Source organism: Kogia breviceps, chromosome 7 (genome assembly GCF_026419965.1).
Source record: "Kogia breviceps isolate mKogBre1 chromosome 7, mKogBre1 haplotype 1, whole genome shotgun sequence".
NCBI classification, from domain to species: domain Eukaryota; kingdom Metazoa; phylum Chordata; class Mammalia; order Artiodactyla; family Physeteridae; genus Kogia; species Kogia breviceps.
The window spans coordinates 106,118,230-106,140,435 of NC_081316.1; the positions used below are offsets into that span (position 1 = coordinate 106,118,230).

Consider the following 22,206-nt stretch of genomic DNA (forward strand, 5'->3'; position numbering starts at 1 on the left):
TCACGGGCCCAGCGGCTCCGCGGCACGTGGGATTCTCCCGGACCGGGGCACGAACCCGCGTCCCCCGCATCGGCAGGCGGACTCTCAACCACTGCGCCACCAGGGAAGCCCCGGTGGAATTTCTAAGAGCAGAGATTTGCGAAGCAAGAGTAAGGGGGATAGAAGGGTATTCTACGCAGCCAAAGGAATAAGCAAGGGCAAAGGGGAAAGTGCAGAGGGCAGTCCGCGTTCACTGGAGCCTGCAATCTGCAGGCAGGTGAGAGCCATTTGGGGCTTCTCTCAGCTGAATCCGTTTGTGCCTTTGGTGCTCTACCTGCCCTGACCTCCACCCCAGATTCTGTGAATCTTCAAGCTCATCCAGATTTCTGTGCTGTCAGTGAGCTGAGGGTAAATGGCTGTTGTCAGCTTTAAAGTGTTATCACTCCTAGAAGTATCTTTATGTTAATAGGTAAGAGCTTAAAACGAAAAGCTTTAGAGCTAAAATAACTTGAAGGAGAAAAGCCATATGATTATATCAACATATTATTTATCAAATGTGGAAAGCTGTTGTTAAAATTCAGCAGTCCTTCTGATAAAAACCAAGGGGGAGGGACTTCCCTGGTGGCGCAGTGGTTAAGAATCCGCCTGCCAGTGCAGGGGACAGGGGTTCGAGCCCTGGTCCGGGAAGATCCCACATGCCGCGGAGCAACTAAGCCTGCGAACCACAGCTACTGAGCCCATGTGCCACGACTACTGAGGCCTGCGCGCCTAGAGCCCGTGCTCCACAACAAGAGAAGCCACCGCAATGAGAAGCCCGCGCACCGCAACGAAGAGTAGCCCCCGCTCACTGCAACTAGAGAAAGCCCTGCGCGCATAGCAAGAAGACCCAACGCAGCCAAAAATAAAACAAAGACAAAAACGAAAAACCCCACGAAAAACCAAGGGGAAACTTCCTAAACAAGATAACAGAAAATCATAGAGAATATAATAGTGACAGGCTAAAGTTATTACCATTAAAGTCAGTCTTAGGAAAGAGAAGGTCATTATCACTACTCTTATCCCACATAGTTTAGATCAGTCTAGCTAACTCAATAAGATGAGAAAATGGAGCAAATATTAGCAAACAAAGGATTATTATTTGCAGATTATATAATATGGATAGAAATATCCTAACTAATATGGTGATTAGACACAGGTTAAACAATAAAAATCAATAGATCAATATATGTATGGGAATTTTGTATATGATAAAGATGGCATTCATATTAGAGGGAAATAGATACATTTATTCAATAACTGTTGGGACAACTGGCTACCTTTCGGGAGGAAAGAAAACTAAATCCCTAACTCATCTACAAATAAACTCCAGATAGGTCAAAGAGCTTAACATTAAAAATAAAACTGCAGAAAAAAATAGAATATTTTAAAAATCTTTTATTGAAGAAGTTCTAACAAAACTCAGAAGATATTTTTTAAAAAATGGACAGGCTTGACTAAAATTTTTAAAACTTCTGTAGAATCAGGCTTCCAGAATTCCAATTCTGGTTCTGCCACTTAGTAACTGGGATACCTCATGCTAGTTACTTATTCTTTCTGTGTCTCAATTTTCTCATTTGAGAAAAGGGGATAACAATAGTACATACTTTGTAATGTAGGAATTAAATGAGATACTCCATGTAAGGCATTTAGAATGGTGTCTAGCACATTGTAAATGCTCAATAAAGGTTAACTATTAGTGTTATTACCACTACAACTTCTGAGAAAAATGACATTTACAAAGTTAAAAGATAAGTCACAGACTAGGAGACATTTGTCGCACAATAAAGAGACAAAGGGTAAATGTCTATAATATACAAAGAGCTTTTACAAGTCAATAACCACCACCACCCCACCCCCCGACCCCACCCCCACCACCAACCTGGGGAAAAATGAACAAAGAATGTGAACAGGTATTTGATAGAAATTCAAATGGCCACTAAATATATGAAAAAAGTTCAACTTCATCAATAGCAAAAGAGGGACTTCCTGGGTGGTCCAGTGGCTAAGACTCTGCACTCCCAATTCAGTGGGCCCAGGTTCGATCCCTGGTCAGGGAACTAGATCTCGCATGCTGCAACTAAAACCTGGAACAGCCAAATAAATAAGTAAATCAATATTTTTAAAAAGTCATTAATAGTGAAAGAACACAATTAAAACAATATTTAGATAACATCATTAGAATTTTTTTTGCCTCTCACATTGGTAATATTTGGTGTTGGTGAAGGTGTTGGTTGGACTGTAAATTATTGCATTTTTAGAGAGAAATTTGGCAATGTCTATTTAAATGTAAACTTTGAACAGTGTCACTTCTAGGATCCTATCCAACAAAAATCCAACAGTATTTCAGCATTGTGTACAACATCAAAACTTTGGAAGCAAAAAAAAATTACCAATAGGGACATGAGACATTCAATCAATTGAATCTTATGTAACCATTATAAAGAATGGAGTAACTTCTTATGAACTCACCTTGGAAGATGTTTATGACATGTTCAATGAAAAAAAGCACAGGGATTTCCTTGGTGGTCCAGTGGTTAAGACTCTGTGCTTCCACTGCAGGGAGCACGGGTTCGATCCCCTGATTGGGGAACTAAGATCCTGCATGCTGCATGGTGCAGCCAAAAAAAAAAAAAGGAAGCAAGCACATTGTAGAACAATATGTACTTTATGATCTCATTTCTATAAAAATTAAAAAGTATGCACGTGTGCATATACATGTATGCATATAAATTTATATCTGCATAAGAATTAAAAAGCCTTCAGCAAAGGTGGGAACCCAAATGTCAACAGTGGTTTCCTCTGAAGTGTGGAATTCCTTCCTTCCTTCTTTTGCTCATTCATTCATTCAGCAAATGCGTTGAATGCCTAATACATGTTAAAGGCTGTTTTAGGCACTCTGGACACAACAATAAATAAACAGAATCCCTATCTTCATGTAGCTTACATTCTAATGCAGGGAAACAGACAACAAAGAAATAAAATACATAGTATGTCAGATGGTGATATGTGCAACGGGGGAAAATAAAGCAGAGAAGGAAGATGGAAGGGCAATTTGAAATATATATTTTTTAAAATAAACTTACCTATTTATTTATTTGTTTTTGGCTGTGTTGGGTCTTCGTTGCTGTGTGCGGGCTTTCTCTAGTTGCGGCCCACGTGCTTCTCATTGCGGTGGCTTCTCTTGCTGCGGAGCACAGGCTCTAGGTGCATGGGCTTCAGTAGTTGTGGCTCGTGGGCTCTACAGTGCAGGCTTAGTAGTTGTGGCGCACGGGCTTAGTTGCTCCGCAGCATGTGGGATCTTTCTGGATCAGGGCTCAAATCTGTGTCCCCTGCATTGGCAGGCAGATTCTTAACCACTGCACCACCAGGGAAGTCCTCCCAATTTGCAATTTTAAATAAGGTGAATTGAAGGTGTAGAAAGAACATTTCACACCTTTCGGAAAAAAATGGTAGGATTGAGTGTTTGTCTTTCTTATTACGTGGATGGTTTTCTGTATTTTACAAGTAAACAGGATGAAAAGAGAAGAAAATGTTATAACAGTAAAATTTCTGACCTGGGTGTAGGGCATAACTGAGACTGATTTGGTTTTTTTCCTCCCCCATCTTTAAAAAATCACCCCTAAATGCTCATTCCTGATGGCAAAAGATAATCTACAATGTGTGAAATTCTCAGTTTCTCTTCCTCACTCATTGGGTATATTACTGGTATATCAACTGGTGTGTCATTTTTGTTATTTTCCCCCAAAGACTTGCTTTCTTAATTATGTTTGCCTACGGGCATTTAAAAATTAGTTTGCATTTCTAAGTACAAGTCTATAGGGAAACCTGATAAAATGCAAATTGCTTATCTGTGAGGAGTAACCTCATTAATCCCATAGTAACCCTTATTTTATTAGCTCCCCCCATTAGAGAGCAAGGGACCTAAGGAACAAAAGGTAAGAATTTTGATGAAAATTAATGTCAACCAGATTGATTGCAAGTTTTCGGACAGGGGGACAAAATCTGCAAATGGTTTTTTGAACCCTGATTTTGTGCAAGGTTTGTGGTGGATGAACTGGTGAGCTCTCAGTGTCCTTCCCAGTCTGCTCCCTTGGCTCCTCTGTGAGACTTTTCAGGTGTGTGGAGAGGAAAGGGGGGCAATGATTGGTCTTCTGCAGGCAGAAAAAAGGAAGTACAGGCAGAGCTGCCCCAGAAAAAGACTTGACGTTAAACATGAGGAATACCTTCTGGATATCTGCTTTGGGATCCACGGGAACAGTAGTCTGAGTTCCTCATCCTGGGGTCAGGCCCTGAGTGGTGCTGGGACTAGTTTCAGGACTTAGCAGGAGCCAGAAGCATCTCTACCATGGAGCCTGCCAGGAGCTGCTCCAGGAGCTCCATCCTCCTCGCCAAACGACTAACTTTCTTCACTTTTCTGCTCCCCGGTTTTCCCATTAATTTAATGGCCAGAGCTGTCTTTGCCGCTCTTAACGTCTCCTGGAGGTTGAGGACGTGTAAGAGAAAGGAAGATCTGCCCTCGTGCAACCAAAACTAAAGCCTTTTAAATTATATTAATAGTAACCCTTCTGGCAGGCAGGGTTTGTGGAGGGGCCACACACTGTCATTTTTTCCTTCTTAAACAGACTATTGGAAAGAGATATGACAGGGTTTCCCTGGTGGCTCAGTGGTTAAGAATCCAACTGCCAATGCAGGGAGCACGGGTTCGAGCCCTCGTTCGGGAAGATCTCACACGCCGCAGAGCAACTAAGCCCGTGCGCCACAACTACTGAGCCTGCGCTCTAGAGCCTGCGAGCCACAACTACTGAAGCCTGTGCGCCTAGAGCCCGTGCTCCACAACAAGAGAAGGCACCGCGATGAGAAGCCCGCGCACCGCAAAAAAGAGTGGCCTCCCGCGCTCAGCAACTAGAGAAAACCCGCGTGCAGCAGCGAAGAACCAGTGCAGCCCAAAATTGAATAAATAAATAAATTTTAAAAAGAAATAGTTATGACAGATATTATTATACCCTTCTTGCCTGAGCCCTGCCCTCCGGTAAAAAAGATGGACAGTGGTCTCTTAACTCCTGATTTAGTCATAGCAAATGGGAGTCTTTCCTTTGTTTATTAAAGCCTCGGTGGGTTGATTATTGAGGATCAGTATATTTTTCACCTGATGTTAATCACGCTACTAAAAATGATGACCAAAAGATTGCCTTAGGTAAGTCACGTTACTGTCGATACTCTGAATGATCCTTTCCTGCCCGGGAAGAAATTCCCCTCATAGCTAAATTCTGTCTCTCTTTTAACCCCTTGCGGAGCCCCATCAACTATACTGGACTACCTCTCCCATCATGCAACGGGAAACGTGCACATCGCCTCCGTGATCCGACGGGAACTTTAACCAATCCGATGACAGAGTTCTCATTCGGCGACCTTTTGACTCTGGGTAGAGGCGGGACTCTCAGTTGCTAGGTTCGTACCCTTTCCGGAAGTGGTTATAGGCCGCTGCAGGGCAACACCCCGGCGTCCCTGGAAGCTGGGAGCCCGGGTGGTGCTGGGGAAGCTGCGCAGAGCCGGGAGCTAGCGTCCAGGGCCTCCCGGAGTGGGGGACAGGTGAGAACCCCCTGGAGGGAGGGTTGGGTGGCTGGGAAGGGAGGGAAGCGGGAAAGTTGAGGCACACTCGTGTGCCACCGAGCGGGATGTGCATGAATGTGGGCAGGAACTGAAGGAAGAAGTGAAGATGGAGCGGCCAGATCCGTGCGCCTCTATCCAAAATCTGAGTGGCGGAAGGGCCTGGGCTGGAGTGCTGGCGGGGTAGTGAGAGCGGGCACTGGGCCACGAGTGTGAGCTGGCAGGGGCGCTCGTTTATTTGTCCTGTTCGGATTTAGTGTGTAAGGCCGGCCTTCTGAACCCTGCTTGAACATTTCTCTTGTGGGGAAGCTTCCCCCCATGTCCGAATTGGGGCTGGCCCAACCTTTTGCTGTCTTTTGGCCAGCTGGGGAAGTTAGTAAGTTTTGGGTTTTCATTTTTTCCTTTCCTTGCATTGATTCAAAAATCTATCTTCTCCGTGTGGAACCGCGCTCCTCACTTGCCTTCCACGACTCCTCTCTCTCTGGGGTTTCCTAACCCAGCCCCCTTCATCAGCCTTTGCAAGCCCTTACTTTCTGTTCACTACACTCCATCTCTGAGCGACTTCACCCAGAGTTTCAGTTACCATCTATTTAACGGTTACTCCCCAAACTGTGGCTCCTGCCAGACCTCTTTTCTTGAGTCTTGAGCTCCGACTTGCTTACTAATCATCCCAACTGAATGTCGCCCCATCCTTCCTGGTCCCCCAGATCTGTTCCTCCTTTGTGGTTCCTGTCTCAGTGAAGGACTTCACCCATTCACTCAGTCAGACACGTCTGCACTTGGAATTCATTCATCTATTATAATATATGCAGCAACATTTGTTGGCCATTCCCTATATCTAGGCAGTATGCTAGGTGGGGCTATCGGGCAAGGCATAGAAGTGAACTGATAATCACAATATACTACTTTAAGTGCTCTGATTGTCCTGCCTCTCCCTTACTTGCTGCAGACATCAAGTACTGTTGTTTTGTCTCGTAATACACCTGGAATCTGGCCTTTCCTTTCCATTCTCACAGCCACTGACTTAGTTCATAATTTCTTGCTTTTTTTTTTTTTTTGGCCACCATGGGGATCATAGTTCCCCAACCAGGGATCGAACCAGTGCCCACTTCATTGGAAGCACAAAGTCTTAACCACTGGACCGCCAGGGAAGTCCCTAGTTCATAATTTCTTGCCTGTGTTTTCAGGATACCTTTCTAAGTGCTCCCTCTGCGTCTTTTCTTTCCCTCCTCTAATTAGTTCTTACACAGCTGTCAGAATTATCTTTCTAAACTACAGATCTGATCAGGCCAATCTCCTTTGTGAAATCTTGTGATGGTTCCTCCTCATGTCAGGATACAGCCTCAGTCCTCCCAAGCCTTTTATTATGTGCTCCTTGCCTTCCACCTCTCATCATTGTAGATCTCTCTCTTGCCATTGTCCCTTGTGCGCTGGTCACGTCAGAGTGGTTAAGAGCTCAAGGCTTTGGAGTCAGATAGATGTGGGTGCATGCATGTTCTGCTGTGCCGTTTGCTAGCTGTGAAACCTTGGGCAAGTTTTAAAAGCTTTTTGAAAACTTGCTGAGCCTCAGTTTTCTCTTTTGAAAAATGGGGATAATAATTTCTACTTAGCAGAGAGGATGAGGTGTGATGATGTATATATAGCATTAGTACAGTTCTTGGAACACAGGAAGTGTTCAGTGAATAATAAGCTTTTGTTGTCATCATTAATTCTCTGCACCTACCGTATACTCTCTTCTGCCTCTTTGCCTTTGTGTAGCTGTGTCGTCGGCCTTAAATAACCTTACTCCCTTATCCTGGTGAGCTCCTGCTTATCCTTCAAGAACCATCGCCATGATCCTCTACTCTGCAGTGCTTTTCCTGATCTTCCAAAGTAGGGTTAATTGCCCTGGCCTTTGTGTCCTGTCGTATTTTCTGATACTTCCCTTAATGCACTTAACACACTATATTTACATATTTGACTTCACAACTAGGTTGAGCTGGAGCGTTACCAGGTTTGTGGCCGTGACAGCACATGCCTGACCCATGGTAGGTGTTCAGTAAATGGTTATTGGATGTCTGAATGGCCTTAACTTATATTCCCTGGTACTAGCTTTGTCCTCTAGAACAATGTAGACTAAGCCCTTTAAATAAGTGAATGGTAATAATAACAACTAACATTTATTGAGGTCTTACTGTGTTTTGAGTATTTTACATGTATTGAGTCATTTAATCCTCACAACCCTTTTAGATAGACATTGTTATTATCCCCATTTTATAGATGAGGAAGCTGAGGCAACTTGCGCAGCTGGTAAGTGGCAGAGCTGGGATTCAAAGCCAAGAATGTTCCCAAACCTGTGCTCATTACCACTGCATAATCAACTCTAATGTCATCCACGTTCTCCTCAATGCCTTCTCCAGTAAATCTTTTCTTTTCTGGTGGTGAACTTTCTTTATAATTGTTCAAGCAGGGTGGAAGAAATAAATATGCAGGGAACTCTAAGTATGCATATATGTGTGTATGCTCTGTGAGTACGCAGGTGTGCAAAACTTTTTGGCTATGCCTGTCACATTAGACCACATTCACAGTAAGGTAACCATAATGTCGAGAGACTGGGAACCAGTGGCATGTATTGAAGGGAACGGAGCTGGGAAAACCTGGCCTGGAGTAGTGGTGCCTTGGGTGCCCTGCGTGGGTCCAGAGGGTAGAATAGGGCAAATGGGAGGAAGTTTCTTAGACATAGATTTTTGGCTTCCTAAGAGAAAGACCTTTTCATAGTTAAGGATGATCTAACTGTGGAATTGGCAGTAACGTCAGTAATATTGCTAAGTTAATTTAACATGTTTTGTGTACCAGGAACTGTGCTAGGCACCGAACAGGTATATATTATCTCATTTCATCTTCAAACAACCTTTTGATGTAGATTATCATGATTGTTTGAATTAAGCGCATGAGGTTATTGAGGCTTAGAGAGGTGAAGTACCTTGCCTAAGTTCATACAGCTGGTAAATGAGAAAGATGGGATTTAATTCAGGTGCTTCTGGCCTCCAAACGGGTGCTTCGGCCACTGTGCTGTCTGGCACTTAAAGCATAGAGAGGAAAAATTTGGCAAGGGAAGGGCAGTTGGACCAGAGCTCTTATGGGCTATTTTTTGCTTTTGAGATTCTTTGTTTGTATATTAGTGATTTAGAGCAGTGACCAAGCTCCTACGTTTACTTAGCTTATTTTAGGCTTGATTGGTAAATGCAGAAGGAGGCAGAGGCATGACCCGCAGAAGCCTGTGGCTTAACAGGAGAGGTGGAACACATTCCCATAAAAAAGGCAATACTGAGAAAAATATGCCTATGAACAAAGGGAAAATGTGTCCTTTGTGCCGAGGTAGTTATAAGTAGACAGGAGAGGCTGAGGTGGGCCAGGGAGGGCTTCCTGGAGGAGGTGTATGAGCCTTTCCTTTTTTGCTAGATTCTGGGATTGGCGGGAGATGGATGAGGACAGTTGGGTGATCCTTCCCCACAACTCCGTGGCTCACAGTGAGGGTCAGGCCTGGTGGCAAGCACACCTCGTCAGGTTTCATCTGATCTGTCGGTAAGTGCTGCATGGAGTACCATGCTGACGATTCTGAAGCCATGTCTAGGGTGCCAAGATTGACAGTGATGCCCCTTACGGTCTCAGGCTTAGAGGGAAATGTTAGGACATGTGCTGTGTCTTTCCTGAAGCTGATCTCAGGGCTGCTTTCTTAGATGTCTCATCTTACCCCCGCTTACCCAGGTTATCATCACCTCTCATCTAGATTGGCTCGTGGTTTCCTACCTAATCTCTCTGCAGCCACTCTGATTTTCTTCTTTTCCAATCTGGCCTCCATTCTGGTCTGTGTTTCCAGTGGCTGCCTGAGTAATCTTTTCAAAATATGTATCTGGAAAAACCCTTTCCTGATTTCCCACTCTCTTATTATAAAAGCCAAGTTCTCCACATGGCCCGGCTTCCACCCACCTGCTCAGCATCATCTCCAACTATGCTTCTTCTTGCTTAGTGTTCTTTCTGTTGAAGGGCCTTTGCACATGCTGCTGCTTTTGTTAGGACATCTTTTCCTCTTTTTGTCTGGTGAATACCTCCTCATTCTTCACTTCTCAGCACAGGCTTCATCTAAGCCAGGCTCTTTTCCTTCAGAGCTCTTAACCTCATTTAAAATTATACACTTATCTGTGACTGATTGGTTTGTCTCCCTCCCTCACTAGACTAGCTCCTGGGGAGTAGCAGCTGAATCTGTTTTTAATCACCATTGCGTCTCTAGCGCCCAGCAGCAAATAAATACTTCTCGAATGAGTAAATGATCTCTAGTAGCCATTGAACAAATGTGGCTTCTCTTCCACCACCTTCCTTATTCCTACAGTTCCTGCCCTTTTGGCCCTGTCCTTGCCTGTATCTTTCCTGAAGCCAGGCAAGGCAACGCAAGAAGGTAGACTATAGCCCACCCGTATTTTAATTTTTTTCTGGCAGAAGATTTGTTTGACATTTGACTAATCCAGGAATTTAGATTTTCCACATTCTTCCTGACCTTTAAATAGTTAAACATAGACGGTTTAGTAAATAGCTAATTAGGCCTTTTTGCCAGGAGGACAGAGATTTTACCTGCCCCCTGCTTTCTGGAGATGGGATGTATCTAGGGATAGGTAACATTTTTCAAATGCAGAATTTCTCGAATTCTCTCAGATGGTTGGTACAATGCCTTGTATAGATCACTGCCTGTTGAACTGAATAACGTACAGCCTGATGTTCAGGCCACTGCGATTCCTACCTCCCCAGAGATCCTTTCCCTTTTTCTTTCCCTCTTCTCCCTAACTCAGAGGGTTAAAGATTCTGAGGGCTCCTTAAACCTCCAGGCTGTGGGCCACATCTCCTGCGCTGCTTCTTGGTCCTTTTCTGCTCTGCTTTTTCCACCTCTGGCCCTACTCATCTCTGACTGTGCGTGTGGAGGCTCAAGCATTATGTCCGCAGGTGTTGTAGGTTCTTAGGGGAGGGAGAAGATTCCCACTTAGGCTTAAGTACTGCAGGGAAGAATGCTTCTTTAGCCTTTCTTCCTGAGGCACAAAGTTGCTGCTTGGAGGTGTTGTGGTGGGAAAGAGAGGGGGCAGAGCCTGGCTCCCTTGGGTCCAGTGACTGACAAAGGGAACCATCTTTTGTGAGCCCCAAGGCAAGACACCTCCCTTGCTCGTCTGTCAGCTGCCAGAGTGCAGAGAGGGCTACGGGAATGGTCCCTCAGAGATCCTTTGTGTGTATCAGGGGCCCCTCTCCAGGGATCTTGGAACAGATTCAGAGTCACCAGATCTTGCCGTTTTCTGAGCACTCATTACAGGCTGCATCCCAACCTTCTTTTTGAAGACGAGGTGTTTTTTTTTTTTTTGCCTTGCCCCAAGGCATGTGGGATCTTAGTTCCTGGACCAGGGATTGAACCCGTGCCCCCTGTATTGGAAGTGTGGAGACTTAACCACTGGACCGCCAGGGAAGTCCCGATGATGAGGTCTTTCTGCTCACTTCCTCTGCTATGAGGGCTGTGTCATGCTTGCTGCCCCAGGTGGAACTGTGACAGTGTCTGAAGAGGTGGCTACAGGAGAGGTCAGGACCTGCTCCTCCAGGCTCCCTTTGGTCACACCGGTGTGGCTGCCACCGCCCCGGTTAGGGGGGCATTCTGAAGGGCTGTCCGTGGCAGCCACTTTACAGGATGACTTGTCCCTGTGTCATCGGGCTTCAGTGTGGGAGCTGCTGTAGGGGAGGGGTGCTGTGACCTGGGGTCCTGAGGTCATTGCAGGAGTAGGGATGCCAAGGAAGGAGCAATTCTAGAACCGCACCAGCTTGTCAGTTGAAGGACACTGCCCCATCCCTGGTGCTAGGAGTCTTGGATTCAGGTTGGATTCCTTTCCAGTCTGCCCCCCCCCCCCCCCCGCATCCTGGTCCTATTAAACCTAACATCACAGCATCCCTTGTGTCTGTCCCTTCTTCTCCATTCCCACTGCTTCTGCCCTAGTTTAAGCCCTCATCATCTTTCCCCGGGACTGCAGCCTCCTCAGTGGTGTTTTCCTGATGCCAGTCTCTCATTTCTCCAGTCTGGCCAGGCCACTCCTGCCAAAGTTCTCATCCTAAAAAAAGGCCACTCTGTGTCACTTTCTTCCACCAAAGCCTGCAGTGGCTCCTCTCTGCTGCAGGGCAGAGTTGAGGCCCTTCAGCATCATCCACCGAGATCACCATGACCAGACACAGGCCTGGCTTCCACCCCGGCCCCTGCCATGCACGCTGGCATCGGCTCCCCAGACCACCTTGCCTGGCATGCTGTTCCCTCTGCCTGGGATTCCTCTCTCCGCTGTCAGAACTCTTGTCAGCCTTCGGTACCCAGCTCCTTGACAAAGCCTTCCTTCATCCCCGCAGTGGGAGTATGTTACTTCTGTGTTAGTACTCCCAGAGCAGGATGTGTTTTTTCCCTTCCGCCTTCTACTACTGTCGAAGCTGTGTACGCTGCCTTGCTAGACTGTAAGCTCCCTGAGGGCATTGTTCAAGGTAAACAGGGGCATGTAAACAGGGCTATGTGTTGGGACAGCATGACTGCACTTGGGGTACATTGGTATATGGGGGTGTGTGTGCTGCTAGTTATTTTGGTGTCTCACTAGGGTTTTTCCAGCAGGGGTCCTAGACTGTTAGTTCTTACTCCTATTTGGGGGGGGGGGTAGTGTATGAAATCAAACCCTTGAGACATCTGGGTTTCCAGATCGTTTATGGTCCACAGAGTAGTCAGCAGGGCTTTGGGGGGAGATGTGTCTAAGAACTTTCCAGGGTGCAGAGGCTGTAAGGCCTGAGTTCTGAGCCATTGGTCCCACCCTCCACTCTCCCTGGCTCAGTTGGCCTGCAGGGGCTGGTCTGGCCCAGGCGCTCCATGACCCAGCTCCAACTTTTCCCCTCCTAAGCTGGGGCACTGATTTTCTCTTTGGGTGGGTGGGGTCTCTGGGATCTAGGTGTTCGAGCCCAAACCAATCATGGCCGGAAGACCCATCCGCATAGGAGACCAGCTGGTTCTGGAGGAAGATTATGATGAGACCTACATCCCCAGTGAGCAAGGTAAGAGGCCTGGGTGTATTGTAATAGTTCTTTGAGGGCAGTTTTTTATGATTTATTGTTGTTTTTCTAATGCAAAGTATGGTACATGCACAGGGTTGCTCAGTGTATGCAAACTGTAGCCCACGGGCCTAACTTGGCCTGTTGCTTGCTTTTGTAGCTAAAGTTTTATTAGATAACAGCCATGCTTATTTATGTCTTGTTTATGGCTTCTTTCATGCTATAGGAGCACTAGTCTTGAGTAGTTGTGACAGAGACCATACAACCCAGAAAACCTAAAATATTTACTGTCTGGCTCTTTACAGAAAAAGTTTGGTGACCTTGGGTCAGATCAATGATTAACTTTAAATGAAAATATAGTAGAGGATATCACGAAATACAGTATATCCTGAGGCCAGGGGAAACCCAATTTCTTAAGAACAAACTAAAGCTGTGTGTTTTTTTCTAAAAAACAACAATAATAACATTATTAATAACAATAATAACAAAATTTATTGAGTGCTACTGTGTGCCAGTCTCTCTACTAAGAACTTTTCATGTATTTCCTTTTCAACCCTCACAGCAACTCTGTAAGTTAGATACTGTTATTATCCCCATTTTACAGATGAGGAAACTAAGGCACAGAAAGGTTAAGTTAACTTCCTTGTAGTCACACAGTTTACTAATCAGGGCAGCTAGGATCCACACCTAGGTATTCTAGCTCCAGGGCCTATACTTTGAAGCACCATGCTATTTTGGGAGGGTGAAGATTTCTTTGAATTTCTCATGAGTTGCGGACCTGGACACACAAATTTTGCTTATAGTTCAGATGGTTTGCGAGCCAGTTTTGGGGAAGAACTCTTGCGTCTGTAGGAGTCCATGGATCCCACATTAGGATAGGATAGGATTTGTTACAGCATGGGATTTTTGTTTGTTTGCCATGTAGAAATTTTTAATCTCTGTGTTAAATTTAGCAGTCTGTTCTCATAAGGCCCCTGAATTTTGTATCATAGTTAGAAAAGCTTCCCTGCTCTCATGTTGTCCTCAGGTTTCTCCCCACGCTGTTCGTGGCATAGCTCATCTTTCACCCACTGGTTGAATGCCGCCTATGTGTTTTGGGGTCTACTTTTTCTTCTGTCCCATGAGGCTGTCTGTTCATACGCCAGAGCTGTGCTCCTAACTACTGAGGATCAGTAATAAATTCTAGTATCTAGTAAGGCTGAAATACCCTCATTCCTCTTCTTTTTTCAAAGTTTTCTTGGTTAGCTTATCTGCTTTATCTCCCCGTGAACTTTAGAGTCACCCTGTCTTTTTCTGGGGAGGGCTGTGAACTGGGGAACTGTTGGTATTTTAGTGGAAATTGTGTTAAATGTATGAATGAGCCTGGGGAGGATTGACATCTCTGTGCAGTTAAGTTGTGCATCCAGGTCAACCTAGAGGCTCCTATCAAAGAACATCTATTCCTTTCCGTTTGTGTCTTTTTTATGTTCTTCAGGGGTGACTTAAAAGTCTTCTTCATTCTGGTTTTGCTCATTACTTGCTCAGTTTATTTCTTAAAGATTTTATTCTTTTTGGTTTGCTATTATAAACGAGGTCTGACTTTTTCTAAGGCTACGTATAAAAAACTCTCTTCTGCTCAGTTGTGCGCACAGACGTCCTCAGCTCGAGCCCGCATTGTCTCTTCCTGGACTTGCAGCAGCTTTCTGATCAGCCTCCTGCTTCTCCTGTTGCCCTTCTCCAGTCTATGCCCCACTTAGCACCAGAGAGACCTTATAGTGTAAAGCAGATCATATCAGGGCTCTGCTTTTCATAATCTTCCATATAATCTTCCACTGTGCTCAGCACAGCGCCCTTAGTGGGATGTGCAGGGCTGTGCATGACCCGGCCCTGCCGCCCAGCCAGGCTCACCCAGTGCCCCTCTCTCCCTCCCTCTGCTGTAGTCACATGGCCTTTCTGACAGTCCCCAGACAGGCCAGGCTGCCACATGTCACAGGCCCTTTGAACCTGCTCTTCTGCCTGAGTCCTCTTTCCTCAGTGCTCTGCGTAACTGTCTCCTTTGTTTCCTACAGGATTTAGTTAATTGTCCCATTCTGAGAGGTTTTCTGACCACCCTTTGTTAAAGACTGCCCCTCCACCTTGACAAACTCTGTCTCATACCTCACTCACTTCCTTCATTACATTTATCAGAAGCCTTAATTCCTTGCACATTTATCTGTTGATGTCATTACTGGCTGTTTCTTCTACCAGCATGTAAGCTCCGTAAGGACAGAGGGCATTTCTCTCTTAGTCATGGCACATGGTGACTGGCACATAGGAGGCACTCAAAAAGTACGTGTGAAATTAATGAACACATTAGTCCTTGGCTAACCAATTTTCGGCTGGTCCTTTTTGCCTTTCCTAGTCCCCAGGTATGTCATCTTCTGAAGTCCTCCACTGAGATGACCCATAACGGATATGATAAAGGGTAGAGGTGAACAGCCAGATGAAGAGATACATAGGGCAAGGTCCGAGAGGGTCCCAAGTGCAGGAGCTTCTGTCCCAGTGGAGCTGGGATGTGCCACCCTCCTTGCACGTGGAAGTGCCAGAAGCTCTCTGAACCCCAGAGTTTAGGGATTTTTATGGAGCCTTCGTCATATATGTATGATCACTTATTAACTCATTTTCCAGCCCCTCTCCAGAGAATGAGGGGAGAGGCTGAAAGTTCCAAGCTTCTAATTATGCCTTGGTCTTTCTGGTGACCAGGCCCCATCCAGGAGCCCACCCAGTCACCTCATTGGGACGAAAGACTCTCCTATCACTCAGGAAATTCCAAGGGCTTTAGGAACTCTGTGTCAGGAACTGGGACCAAAGACCAAACATTAATAGGAATGGGGGCAGAGACCAATATATAGCTCTCTTATTATCTCCCAAGACTGACTGATTCTTCCTTCTTTGTATCCACCCTCCTCCCACCCCCACCTCTCTTACCTTCCCACCCTCCTATCCCTCCTTGCAGAAATTCTTGAATTTGCCAGAGAGATTGGTATTGATCCCATAGAAGAACCAGAGCTGATGTGGCTGGCACGGGAGGGCATTGTGGCCCCACTGCCTGTGGAGTGGAAACCATGGTGAGTCAGCATGGGCGCCTCCTTCTGGCTTGGCCTTTGAGGCGGAGGGGGCCTGACACCAGAGATCAGCTTTAACCAGCCACCTTTCGAAGCCTGTCCTGCAATGGGCCATCCCTCTGCTGGGCCGCCTGATGCTTTGGGCCTGAGCCCAGGCCGCCTTGATGGTCCCTGGAGGGGTTCAGCGGGGATACCCAGGGTCCCAGGATCTAAGCTGCCGCCCTGCGTCAGCATCCGTTTTGGACACATGGAGGGGGTGTCATTGTTACCCTTTGCAGACTGAGATGGAGAGTGACAATACTGGAACCTCCTCAGTGTGTCCAAAGTGGACGCTGGTGCTGGAGAGGTTTAAGTGAGGCTACACAGACTGGCAGCGGTTTCTGTCTCCTTTGGCAGCCCAGCCCTGAATTTGTGTGACTTGTGCATGAATGGGTTCCTATTTCCAGTATCAGTTTGCGCTCTTTGAAGTGTGAGGAGCAGACACTCGCTCAGCTTATCTCAGGGGATCAGAGGTTGATGGTGAGGAAACAGACTGGCCAAGGCGGGGCAGCCGCTGCCCTCCCCCAGACCCTCCCCGCACCAGGACCCCCACTCCGGGGGACGCTGCTGTGTCCTCATCACATGCACAGAGCTCTCTCCACGTTGCCTCCTTACAACCAGTGCCCCGAGTTTACTTCTTAGCGTAGCGTGGGATTTCCTGTTTCTCCCAAACTAGCCCCCAGATATCTTGGGGCCGGGGGTCGTCTTTTCTGCTGGGATTGTGCAATTTTGTGTACAAGTTATAATTATCCTGTTCTTCCCTGAACCACTTAATGCATTGGCCATACTTCAAAATGACTGCAATCATAGCTTTACTTATCCCCGCCACAGAGTCCTAATCCTCCCAGCTTCTCCTCGCATGACGGGCTCCCTGTTCTCTGGATCTTTTTCGCCACCTTTCCTTGGACCTTCTCCAGGTCATGACATCTTTCTTGTACTAAAGCCATCAGCACTGCACACAGTATTCCAGGTGCTGGGGACTCACGGTTGTGTTTATAGGAATTGTTTGTTGGATACTGGTTTCTGTTTGGTTTCCAATATCCACCCTGATAGCCACATTTGCCTTATCATTAATCTCTTTATTCTTTTTTCTTTATGTTTTTAAATCTGTATATATCTGTGCTGTTCTGCTTTTGGATACATTTTCTAATTAAAAACTACATGAGAAATGTAATCAGAATAATACCTTAATGTGCACATAATAAATAAATGGCTGCAGTGATGGAAAAAGGGTGATGGAAGGGACTGTCATCGGCTGTGGCTCAGCTGTGTGCCAAGGTCATGCCAGCGGCCCTCAGGTACCTGCTGGTGGTAGTTAACACTGCAGCATCCTGTAAGGAGAGCATGAACTATTTCTCACTTTTTAAAGTAGGTCATTGAAAGTTATGTATATGTGTCATCTTTCATTCTTACTCCCAGTCCCATGATAGTTGCTGTTAGTTGGGGAATTCCTTCGAAGTCTGGATTCTCTGTTCTCTTCCATTAATATGTTTGTCTACCTTTACACCAATACCGTACTGTCTTTTTTTTTTTTTTTTTGCAGGTAGAAAAAAATCACAAATTTTTACATACATACATAGACATATATAAAAATACAGGCAGATACCAACAGAGGTCTTACAGCTTTGCTTTTAAACTTTAGCCATGAGACAGGAATGATAATGCAAAACTCACTAGTTTATAAAGAACAGTTGGATACAAATTGTGTTTCTGGTGAATAGTATTAGTTAAGGTGAATTGCTCAGATGGCTTAAACTTTTTACTAATATCTGCGTAAGAGATTTTAAGGTTTTTCATAGGCCAAGTTTTTAAAATATGCTTTCCTTTTTTTGTTTCCTACTTCTTTTTTTTTGTCTTTATACCTTTAATTGGTAGTTTTTGAATAACATAATTTAAGTTTTAATGATGTCCAGTTTATCGACTTTTCAAATATGATTAATGCTTTGTGTCCTGTTTAAGAAGTGTTTGCCTATTCCAAAGTCATGAAGATACTCTGTCTAGTTTATTTTTTTCCCCACAACTCACACACACACACTGTATTTATTTTATTATTATTATTATTATTTTGCAGCATGCGGGCCTCTCGCTGTTGTGGCCTCTCCTGTTGTGGAGCACAGGCTCCAGACGCGCAGGCTCAGTAGTTGTGGCTCACGGGCCTAGTTGCTCCGCGGCATGTGGGATCTTCCCGGACCGGGGCACGAACCCGTGTCCCCTGCATCGGCAAGGCGGACTCTCAGCCACTGCGCCACCAGGGAATCCCTGTATTTTATTTTTACAAGAGATAAATAAACTGACACCAAGCATTGTAAATGGATGACCACAACAAAAGCAACAATGATTGCAATTACCAAACACGAAACACACTCATACTATGTCATAATATTGACATTCAGTCCAGTAATCCTCCACTGTAAAAGCTCCTTTACTTTGCAGTGAAAATGATTTGTATATTTTTTGCTTGAGTCCTTGTGAGATTTTTTTTTATTCAAACAGAAAGTCACAAAAATTATAATCATCCTCATCAGTTCACTCAGTCCCATGTAATTAATTTTTTTTCATCTTGATCTTTTGTTAACACTTTTATGAATTCATCAGTTTTCCATTAGAGTTCTGAAAATGCTTATTCACTCAGTTCAGCAGTATAGTCAGTTACCAGAAACCTGTACTTGTCAGAGTATTTTCCATGAATTCGTTGAAGATGAAACCCTTTTATAGGAACATTTTTGCGAAAGCATCAGAGTACACCCAGAACTGTCTGTAAATGACAAAAGACTTAAAAATGACCATGGTTAAATATTTGATAAAAGTTCATAATAATGCAATTGACGAGGAAATTTAGTTATTTCTGAGATATACATTTTAAAGTAATAACTAGAATTATGACTTCAGAACATATAACATTTTTAGAAATTTCATGTAATGTCTGAAACATTTATATTAACGTATTTCCATACAAATTACCCAAAGAAAGTTTAGTTTTAGTTGTTTTTTCTTGTTTGTTTTTTTATACTGCTGGTTCTTATTAGTCATCAATTTTATACACATCAGTGTATACATGTCAGTCCCCATCGCCCAATTCAGCACACCACCATCCCCACACCACCATGGTTTTCCCTACTTGGTGTCCATACGTTTGTTCTCTACATCTGTGTCTCAACTTCTGCTCTGCAAACCGGTTCATCTGTACCATTTTTCTAGGTTCCACATACATGCGTTAATATACGATATTTGTTTTTCTCTTTCTGACTTACTTCACTCTGTATGACAGTCTCTAGATCCATCCACGTCTCAATAAATGACTCAATTTCATTCCTTTTTATGGCTGAGTAATATTCCATTGTGTATATGAACCACAACTTCTTTATCCATTTGTCTGTCGATGGGCATTTAGGTTGCTTCCATGACCTGGCTATTGTAAACAGTGCTGCAATGAACATTGGGGTGCATGTCTCTTTTTCAATTATGGTTTTCTCTGGGTATATGCCCAGTAGTGGGATTGCTGGGTCATATGGTAGTTCTATTTTTAGTTTTTTAAGGAACCTCCATACTGTTCTCCATAGTGGCTGTATCAATTTACACTCCCACCAACAGTGCAGGAGAGTTCCCTTTTCTCTACACCCTCTCCAGCATTTGTTGTTTGTAGATTTTCTGATGATACCCATTCTAACTGGTGTGAGGTGATACCTCATTGTAGTTTGGATTTGCATTTCTCTAATAATTAGTGATGTTGAGCAGCTTTTCATGTGCTTTTTGGCCATCTGTATGTCTCCTTTGGAGAAATGTCTATTTAGGTCTTCTGCCCATTTTTGGATTGGGTTGTTTGTTTCTTTAATATTGAGCTGCATGAGCTGTTTATACCTTTTGGAGATTGATCCTTTGTCCATTGATTCGTTTGCAAATATTTTCTCCCATTCCGAGGGTTGTCTTTTCATCTTGTTTATGGTTTCCTTTGCTGTGCAAAAGCTTTGAAGTTTCATTAGGTCCCATTTGTTTATTTTTGTTTTTATTTCCATTACTCTACAATGTGGATCAAAACAGATCTTGCTGTGATTGATGTCAAAGAGTGTTTTTCCTATGTTTTCCTCTAAGAGTTTTATAGTGTCCGGTCTTACATTTAGGTGTCGAATCCATTTTGTGTTTATTTTTGTGTATGGTGTTAGGGAGTGTTCTAATTTCATTCTTTTACACATAGCTGTCCAGTTTTCCCAGCACCATTTATGGAAGAGACTGTCTTTTCTCCATTGTATATCTTTGCCTCCTTTGTCAGAGATTAGTTGACCATAGGTGCGTGGGTTTATCTCCGGGCTTTCTGTCTTGTTCCATTGATCTGTGTTTCTGTTTTTGTGCCAGTACCATATTGTCTTGATTACTGTAGCTTTGTAGTATAGTCTGAGGTCAGGGAGTCTGATTCCTTCAGCTCTGTTTTTTTCCCTCAAGACTGCTTTGGTTATTCAGGGTCTTTTGTGTCTCCATACAAATTTTGAGATGATTTGTTCTAGTTCCGTAAAAAATGCCATTGGTAATTTGATAGGGATTGCATTGAAGCCGTAGATTGCTTTGAGTAGTATAGTCATTTTCACAATATTGATTTTTCCAGTCCAAGAACATGGTATTTCTCTCCATCTGTTGGTATCATCTTTAATTTCTTTTTTTTGCAGTACGTGGGCCTCTCACTGTTGTGGCCTCTCCCGTTGCGGAGCACAGGCTCCAGACTCACAGGCTCAGTGGCCATGGCTCACGGGCCCAGCCGCTCCATGGCATGTGGGATCTTCCTGGACCGGGGCACGAACCCGTGTCCCCTGCATCGGCAGGCGGACTCTCAACCACTGCGCCACCAGGGAAGCCCCATCTTTAATTTCTTTCATCAGTGTCTTATAGTTTTCTGCGTACAGGTCTTTGTTTCCCTAGGTAGGTTTATTCCTAGGTATTTTATTCTTTTTGTTGAAATGGTAAATGGGAGTGTTTCCATAATTTCTCTTTCAGATTTTTCATCATTAGTGTATAAGAATGCAAGAGATTTCTGTGCCTTAATATTGTATCCTGCAACTTTACCAAATTCATTGATTAGCTCTAGAGTTTTCTGGTGGCATTTTTAGGATTCTCTATGTATAGTATCATGTCATCTGCAAACAGTGACAGTTTTACTTCTTCTTTTCCAATCTGTATTCCTTTTATTTCTTTTTCTTCTCTGATTGCCGTGGCTAGGACTTCCAAAACTATGTTGAATAATAGTGGTGAGAGTGAATATCCTTGTCTTGTTCTTCATCTTAGAGGAAATGCTTTCAGTTTTTCGCCATTGAGAATGATGTTTGCTCTGGGTTTGTCCTATATGGCCTTTATTATGTTGAGATAGGTTCCCTCTATGCCTACTTTCTGGAGAGTTTTTTTTTTTTTTTTTATCATAAATGGGTGTTGAATTGTGTCAAAGCTTTTTCTGCATCTATTGAGATGATCATATGGTTTTTCTTCTTCAATTTGTTAATATGGTGTATCACATTGATTGATTTGTGTATATTGAAGAATCCTTGCATCCCTGGGATAAATCCCACTTGATCATGGTGTATTATCCTTTTAATGTGTTGTTGCATTCTGTTTGCTAGTATTTTGTTGAGGATTTTTGCATCTATATTCATCAGTGATATTGGCCTGTAACTTTCTTTTTCTGTAGTATCTTTGTCTGGTTTTGGTATCAGGGTGATGATGGCCTAATAGAATGAGTTTGAGAGTGTTCCTTCCTCTGCAATTTTCTGGAAGAGTTTGAGAAGGATGGGTGTTAGCTCTTCTCTAAATTTTTGCTAGAATTCACCTGTGAAGCCATCTGTTCCTGGACTTCTGTTTGTTGGAAGATTTTTTTTTTTTTGCGGTCGCGGGCCTCTCACTGTTGTGGCCTCTCCCGTTGTGGAGCACAGGCTCCGGACGCGCAGGCTCAGCAGCCATGGCTCACGGGCCCAGCTGCTCCACGGCATGTGGGATCTTCCCTGACCAGGGCACGAAACCACGTCCCCTGCATCGGCAGGCAGACTCTCAACCACTGTGCCACCAGGGAAGCCCTGTTGGAAGATTTTTAATCACCGTTTCAATTTCATTACTTGTGGGATCTTCCCTGACCAGGGCACAAAACCACATCCCCTGAATCGGCAGGCAGACTCTCAACCACTGTGCCACCAGGGAAGCCCTGTTGGAAGATTTTTAATCACCGCTTCAATTTCATTACTTGTGATTGGTCTGTTCATATTTTCTATTTCTTCCTGGTTCAGTCTTGGAAGGTTATACCTTTCTAAGAATTTGTCCATTTCTTCCAGGTTGTCCATTTTATTGGCATAGAGTTGCTTGTAGTAGTCTCTTAGGATGCTTTGTATTTCTGCAGTGTCTGTTGTAA

At 44.3% G+C, this 22,206-nt stretch overlaps 1 protein-coding gene across 15 annotated transcripts in view; it reads left to right on the forward strand.

Moving 5' to 3' along the window:
- Positions 1 to 5,496: 5,496 nt before the first annotated feature.
- CEP164 (centrosomal protein 164) overlaps positions 5,497 to 22,206 on the forward strand; it is a 74,569-nt gene continuing 57,859 nt past the window's right edge. For 12 of the 15 annotated variants that reach the window (XM_067039003.1, XM_067039004.1, XM_067039013.1 and 9 more), the window contains exons 1-4: positions 5,497 to 5,607; positions 9,067 to 9,189; positions 12,606 to 12,708; positions 15,680 to 15,791. In XM_067039003.1, the coding sequence (XP_066895104.1) occupies positions 12,627 to 12,708; positions 15,680 to 15,791 (194 nt within the window). In that variant the 5' untranslated portion in view covers positions 5,497 to 5,607; positions 9,067 to 9,189; positions 12,606 to 12,626. The remainder of the gene's footprint in view (positions 5,608 to 9,066; positions 9,190 to 12,605; positions 12,709 to 15,679; positions 15,792 to 22,206) is intronic. The other 3 variants (XM_067039016.1, XM_067039012.1, XM_067039015.1) reach the window with 3 other exon arrangements.